This window comes from Saccostrea cucullata, unplaced genomic scaffold (genome assembly GCF_032062105.1).
Source record: "Saccostrea cucullata isolate Sc308-1 unplaced genomic scaffold, CSIRO_AGI_Scuc_v1 ctg16036, whole genome shotgun sequence".
Taxonomy (NCBI): domain Eukaryota; kingdom Metazoa; phylum Mollusca; class Bivalvia; order Ostreida; family Ostreidae; genus Saccostrea; species Saccostrea cuccullata.
Genome location: NW_026940865.1, coordinates 1 through 7,975, shown reverse-complemented (window position 1 = coordinate 7,975; position 7,975 = coordinate 1). Strand labels below are relative to the sequence as shown.

Here is a 7,975-nt window from a genome sequence, read left to right as displayed (position 1 = left end):
GTCCAGTGGTTCTTGAGAAGAAGATGAAAATGTGAAAAGTTTACAACAATTACTGCAACAACGACGATGACAGACAACGGAAAAATTTTGATCAGAAAAGCTCACTTGAGCCTTCGGCTCAGGTGAGCTAATAAAAACAAATATTTCTGTAACATGCACTACACCATATATGAATATTGTACGAACAATTTATATTCCATATTCAACACCAATTCTAAACTGAGAGATGGATTAGAGGGGATTTAGATATTATACATTTAGAGTTAGAAAGATGCCTGACCTGAAGTGTTTTAGGAGCCTTGGATGGATGGGGTTCCTGCCTCCACCTGGTGGTCCACAGGCTGCCACCACATGGACGTCATAAATATCCTAAAATTCATATATTCCCAGTGTTCAGTAAAACTAGACTATGTATTTCACAAGTTAAATAAGCCCAATTTACAAACTAAGAAACACTCAAAGTCACTTCTGCAACTTTGGATCTACATTTCATTGTTCTACAATAGATTTACACACATAAGGATACATGTATTTATTTTCATACCTCCCATACAAGATGAGCTTTCCCAGCATGATAAAATCCACCAAGTTCCAAGAACTGCCTCAGTAACTCTAGGGGTGGCTGGGCTCCATATACTTCAGGGGCCGGCATGTTCAAATCATCCACAAACACCAGCACCTTTTTCCCCCGGGGAGCCCCCAGAGTGTCCTTGCCCTTCTTGATGAGTTTATGCATGATGTGAGCCTTAAGTCTAGCTGCTGTCATCTGAGCTGAGAACTGAAACACAAAAATGATCACACCAGCAGAACTTTTAGGTTTGGCCGTTCCCAGAAGGACATTGATACATTTGGACTCGTCATTGTTGTCCATTTCTGTGAGTTTCGAGATACTCTCCAGTAGCGTGTTGGTCTTGTCTGAGTAGCTGAGGATCTGACCCAGCACAGTGCCACTCTTAGTGGATGTTGCACCATCTTGTCCCAGTCTGCCTAACATGTGGTTAATAATGGACGACTTGCCAACTCCAGATTCTCCTAAATAGTGGAAATGAACAGTTTTACAGAAAACAATTAACATAGGTAATCAGAGATTACAGAGCTCACCTCAACGAATGTTGTCTTTAAGTAAGGCAAAGTCACACAATTAACCAACAAAAAGTGTACATTCCAAAAATGAAAATATTTAAGCAATTTTCATCTGAATTACTTTGAAATAGACCTACATAAAAAATTTAAACTAGTTCTTCTTCATGAAAATGTAATTAAAATCCAGCATCTGAAGCAAATTTGAGAGTTTTCATCTCTTGATGCAACTTTTGTGCAAGTTTGGTTTATACAATGTTAAATAAGCCTTATAGTTTTTTTGGTAATAGACCTGCACCCGTAACTTTTTCCTGGTCTATTATCTGAAAAATGTATGTCGAATTCAGAATCCGAAGCAAGTCCATTAGTGTGCATCCTAAGATGTATCGTCCATGCAAGTTTGCTCATTATAGGGCTCATAGTTTATTGGAAATGAAACATGCATCAAAAACTAACATTAAATTTCACTCATCCACAAAAAGTAGGTCAGATTCAGCATCCCAAGCAAGCCTGGTAGTATGCATCCTTAGATGTATCATCCATGCAAGTTTGGTAATTAAAGAACTCATAGTTACTTGGAAATGAAACCTGCACCAAAAACTTTAACCTGTTCACTCAACCAGAAAATGTAGGTCAGATTCAGCATCCGAAGCAAGCCAGGTATTATGCATCCTTAGATGTATCATCCATGCAAGTTTGGTAATTAAAGAACTCATAGTTACTTGGAAATGAAACCTGCACCAAAAACTTTAACCTGTTCACTCAAACAGAAAATGTAGGTCAGATTCAGCATCCGAAGCAAGCCAGGTATTATGCATCCTTAGATGTATCATCCATGCAAGTTTGGTAATTAAAGAACTCATAGTTACTTGGAAATGAAACCTGCACCAAAAACTTTAACCTGTTCACTCAACCGGAAAATGTAGGTCAGATTCAGCATCCGAAGCAAGCCCGGTAGTATGCATCCTTAGATGTATCATCCATGCAAGTTTGGTCAACATAGGGCTTATAGTTACTTGGAAATGAAACCTACACCAAAAACTGCACCAAAAATGTTAACCTGCCCCAAAAACATTAACCTGGTCATTCCTTTGCTGAAATTTCAGCATCTGAAACTTTGACTGGTTCAATGAAACACAATAGAACCGTCTTTCATGCATGTCTAATCAATATAGGACATAGAAGTACTTAAAAAGAAAACTGCTCCAAAAAACTTAGCCTGGGACGCCGACACCGACGCCGACGGGGACGCCGAGGGTATTACATAAGCTCCCCCAACTTCGTTGAGGTGAGCTAAAAATAAACATAAACATAGGTAATCAGAGATTACAGAGCTCACCTCAACGAATGTTGTCTTTAAGTAAGGCTAAGTCACACAATTAACCAACGAAAAAGTGTACATTCTAAAAATGAAAATATTTAAGCAATTTTAATCTGATACTTTGAAATAAACCTATATAAAAAATTTAAACTAGTTCTTCTTCATGAAAATGTCATTAAAATCCAGCATCGGACGCAAATTTGAGTTTTCATCCCTTGATGCATCATTTGTGCAAGTTTGGTTTATACAATGTTATACATGTATAAGCATTATAGTTTTTTGGTAATAGACCTGCACCATTAACTTTTACCTGGTCCATTATCTGAAAAATGTATGTCGAATTCAGCATCTGAAGCAAGTCCATTAGTGTGCATCCTAAGATGTATAATCCATGCAAGTTTGCTCATTATAGGGCTCATAGTTAATTGGAAATGAAACCTGCACCAAAAACTTTAACCTGTTCACTGAACCGGAAAATGTAGGTCAGATTCAGCATCCGAAGCAAGCCTGGTAGTATGCATCCTTAGATGTATCATCCATGCAAGCTTGGTCAACATAGGTCTTATACTTACTTGGAAATGAAACCTTCACCAAAAACTTTAACCTGTTCACTCAACCAGAAAATGTAGGTCAAATTCAGCATCCGAAGCAAGCTTGGTAGTATGCATCCTTAGATGTATCATCCATGCAAGTTTTGTCAACATAGGGCTTATAGTTACTTGGAAATGAAACCTGCACCAAAAACTTTAACCTGTTCACTCAATCAGAAAATGTAGGTCAGATTCAGCATCCGAAGCAAACCCCGGTAGTGTGCATCCTTAGATGTATCATCCATGCAAGTTCGGTCATTATAGGGCTCATAGTTAATTGGAAATGAAACCTGCACCAAATACTTTAACCTGTTCACCAGAAAATGTAGGTCAGATTCAGCATCCGAAGCAAGCCTGTTAGTATGCATCCTTAGATGTATCGTCCATGCAAGTTTGGCCAACACAGGGCTTATAGTTACTTGGAAATGAAACCTGCACCAAATACTTTAACCTGTTCACCAGAAAATGTAGGTCAGATTCAGCATCCGAAGCAAGCCTGTTAGTATGCATCCTTAGATGTATCATCCATGTAAGTTTGGTCAACATAGGGCTTATAGTTACTTGGAAATGAAACCTGCACCAAAAACTTTAACCTGTTCACTCAACCGGAAAATGTAGGTCAGATTCAGCATCCAAAGCAAATATTGAGTCCCCCTATCCTTTTAAATTAAGAGAGAGGGGGTTCAAAATATTATGGCCATAAAATATTGAGTCCCCCTGCCCTTTTAAGTTTACATGGAGGGGGTTCAAAATATTATGGCCATAAAATATTGAGTCCCCCTGTCCTTTTAAGTTAAGAGGGAGGGGGTTCAAAATATTATGGCCATAAAATATTGAGTCCCCTGCCCTATTAATTCATCAAGGAGGGGGTTCAAAATATTATGGCCATAATATATTGAACCCCCATATCCTTTTACGTTAAGAGGGAGGGGGTTCAAAATATTATGGCCATAAAATATTGAGTCCCCTCGCCTTTTTTAATTTAAGAGAGAGGGGGGTTCAAAATGTTATGACCATAAAATATCGAGCCCCCTGTCCATTTAATTTTACAGGAACAGGGGTTCAAAATATGATGGTTATAAATTATTCAGTCACCCTATTGAATTGCTCTGAAAAGGGAGTGATGATAAAATATGCCTGCAAATAATCTAAAATCCTTCTCCCAGTTATACATTTCCACTACTTGAGAGTAGGGTATCTTTATAATAAAACTTTTTTTTTTCACATTCGTGAAATTCTTAAAGAATTGAGGGTAGGATAATATTTTCATAATATTGAAGTGTACAAATGTTACCAAGGAAATAAAAAAAAAATGTTTTTTTTACTTTTATACCCACAATATTCTACATCAAATATCTATAAATATACACATGTATCATGTCGGATAGAAAATACAGATACATTTATTTCTGTGTCTTTCATTGAATCCCATAAGGTATCTATTCATTTTAGTTTAAATTGTATATACATGTAATTTACAATTTGATATTAAAGGAAAATTTAATGAGCAATATGCTACTGAATAAGAAAGGTATCTCTCTATTGAGGAGGTAACATCGGTATAGTACCTGTGTATTGTGTGTACACAGGGAGGTGTCATAGGTCAACAATCCCCACTGTCTTGTTGCTTCCCCTTTGTGGTTTCTATATAATATGCAATACAGTGTTTTGAGAGTGCTTAAAGCATGTCATACCACTGCTACTGCTGGACATCAGGGAGTGAACAGAACTGAATATATTATGACCATAATATTTTGAACCCCCTCCTTAATAAATTAATAGGGCAGGGGGACTCAATATTTTATGGCCATAATATTTTGAACCCCTCCCTCTTAACTTAAAAGAGCAGGGGGACTCAATATATTATGGCCATAATATTTTGAACCCCCCTCCCTCTTAACTTAAAAGGGCAGGGGGGCTCAATATATTATGGCCATAATATTTTGAACCCCCTCCTTGATGAATTAATAGGGCAGGGGGACTCATTATTTTATGGCCATAATATTTTGAACCCCCTCCCTCTTACATTAAATGGGCAGGGGGACTCAATATTTTATGGCCATGATATTTTGAACCCCATCCCTCTTCAATGAAAAAGGTAGGGGTTCAATATATAATAAGGGGGTTCAATATATCGCAGCGAAAAAGTGAACCCGGGTTCAAAATATAATGCGATACATTGAACCCGGGTTCAAAATATCGCAGTATCAATATATTATGCTACACCAGTAGTGTGCATCCTTAGATGTATCGTCCATGCAAGTTTGGTCAACATAGGACTTATAGTTCCTTGGAAATGAGACCTACACCAAAAACTGCACCAAAAATGTTAACCTGCTCCAAAAACATTAACCTGGTCATTCCTTTGCTGAAATTGCAGCATCTGAAACTTTGACTGGTGCAATGAAACACACTAGAAGCATCTTCCATGCATGTCTAATCAATATAGGACATAGAATTACTTAAAAAGAAAACTGCTCAAAAAAACTTAACCTTAAGGCCATAATAAATAAATTGCTAGATTCTCATCCGAATTTTTTTAAAAATTGAGGCGGGCGGGCTGCTTTTATTTCATAATTTTAATTTTTTCAACTTTGCAGATTTTTTATTGACTTGGTCAATCGTTGTAATTTTATCTACAATACCTGAATAAAAGTCATAGGAAAGGTTCAATTACCTCTTCGTACTTCACATCATCACCAATCTTTTTCAACCAATGACCCTGGTTTAAAATATATACGCATTTATTACAAGAATTACCATCTTTCCAACTGTCAAAATCATGTCGACTTTCGCAGGATTTAAAACGAAAGTAGAATGGTAGATGAATACCGATCCCGATCAGAATTAAGACGAAGAAAAACAGAAATTAAAAAAATCGAGGCGGGGGTATAAAATCGGGGTGGGCGGGGATGAGAATCTAGGAATATTTTTATTATGGCCTAACCTGGGACGCCGACACTGAGGGTATTACATAAGCTCCCCCAACTTTGTTAAGGTGAGCTAAAAATACATCTGTATATTTTATGCTTTGGACTGAAAAAAAAAATACTCAGAAAAATTTCTATGTCTTGTTTAAAACAGTGTAAGAATCTGTTTTACAAAGACTTAAACTGAAAGCTGTTGTAAGACTTTGATAAAGACATATTACTGTACCTAATCTTATGACTTTCATTCTAAAAGAGATTAAATAAAACTTAATTCTATAAGTGCAATCACCTGTAAGCAGCACAGGATGTTTGTGCAGCAGCAGAAGTCCAGACAGGAAGGAGAATTGAATGTGGTCCACAGTGGGGGTAATCTCAGCCTCCTCTCTTTTCTTCTTGTGCCCCCCAGAAACCCCCATTGTCTCCCCTATAGTTATGACAGCTCCTTTCTCTATCAGAGACTTGGTGTTTGGCACCAGGACATCCCACGATACAAAGTTACCAGACTCCATATCAATGAAGTAGGCATAAATAACCTTGTTTCCTGTTGGCAATCTTATACCTGTTATAAGAAAATATAGGATTTCAACATCTTTGACTTCTTTTAATTATAAAAAAAAAAGAGAGAGCCCTGAAACACATATTCATTTTTGAAATGAAATATATTCCTTACCAAGTGGTGGTTCCACTTCAAATAACTCATGCATGAAGTTATCACACTCGTTACAGATATTGGCATCCCTCTCCCCCTTGTCCTGGCCCCGCCTGATCATGTCGTAATCATCAGCATCCTCCTGGAGCTTGAACATACCTCCAATACTCCAGATGAAAGAAAATACAAACAGCTTCCCCAGCATGTCCAGGAGCTGATTGGGGTTCTTCTGTAGGTAGTATACCTTCTCACTTTGGAGGCTACAGAAGACAAAGCAAAAGAGGTCAAAATCAGGGAATAGTCACATAGATTCTTTAAGATTTTTTTTTCATCTGATATATGTTGATACCAGGGGCCATGAAATTCACAATTATTAAAGAGACACTCTTGGTCATCATAACTATGTTCTTAGTTAGTTTATTTAATTCCCAGGAGCAGAGAAGAAGATTTTTGAAGAAAGAATGCTCTTTCACTATATGATCTATATAGCCCTGCCCTAACAGAACACCTGACCCAAGGGCCATGAAATTCACAATCTTTGAAGAAGCACTCTTGGTTATCATAACTATGTTCTTAATTGATTTAAGGGGGCCGACTATAGTTTTATTGTGTGAAAACTACAATAGCGAAACTATTTATTTTTATACCATATATAACTTACATTAACTTCAGTGTACATGCCAAGTTTGGGGAAAATCTACCGTCCTGGTATTTTTGAGGGACCGTCTCAAAATACAGGTACATTTACTATAGGGTTATATAGGAAAATTCCAATTTTTAGCACTTTAAAGCAAATTATACAAATACTACAATAGAAATTTTGTTCAAACTATAATATTTTATGAGTAATACTATATGACACAATATATGTAAGAAACACAAAATTCTACCGTCTTGTTAAGAGAGGGGGTATCTCAAAATGCAAAAGATTAGCAAATTTTACTATTAATATACAGTACTACAAAATATGACGTAAACAATGGATTCACAAGAAAACATAATAAAAATATTGAAGATATTCTAAAATTTCTCTGTTTTAAATTTCAAGAGCGTATGTTTATTACCTTTTCTGTAATAATATTTTTATTACCCCTTTCTTTAAGAGCTTCATATTATCATAACGTCAAAAAGACACTGCAGCGACGTCAACCTACCTATCGATTGCAAAATCGGTTAAATAATCAGTTATATCAAATTGAAATTACATTTTTATACCTATAATTTTTTATTTTTGTTTAATTTTAATAATTAAGCGGAAAAAGTTGCATTAAAACAATAAATACGCTTCATTTTACTATGATGCGCGAAATATTGCACAATTGAAACTATAGTCGGCCCCCTTAATATCCAGGAGTAGAGAAGATTTTCAAAGAAATAATGCAATTTTACTATATAATCTATTTAG

The 7,975-nt window shown here is 36.4% G+C and overlaps 1 protein-coding gene across 1 annotated transcript; it reads right to left on the bottom strand.

The window, feature by feature from the left end:
• Positions 1-280: 280 nt before the first annotated feature.
• On the bottom strand, positions 281-6,830 carry LOC134256486 (dynein axonemal heavy chain 14-like; the record flags this gene model as incomplete). The annotated part of the gene is made up of 4 exons (XM_062739123.1): positions 281-369; positions 545-1,032; positions 6,211-6,480; positions 6,592-6,830. Coding segments are annotated over 4 exons (1,086 nt in total), but the record flags the coding sequence as incomplete, so codon positions are not given.
• Positions 6,831-7,975: the final 1,145 nt, after the last annotated feature.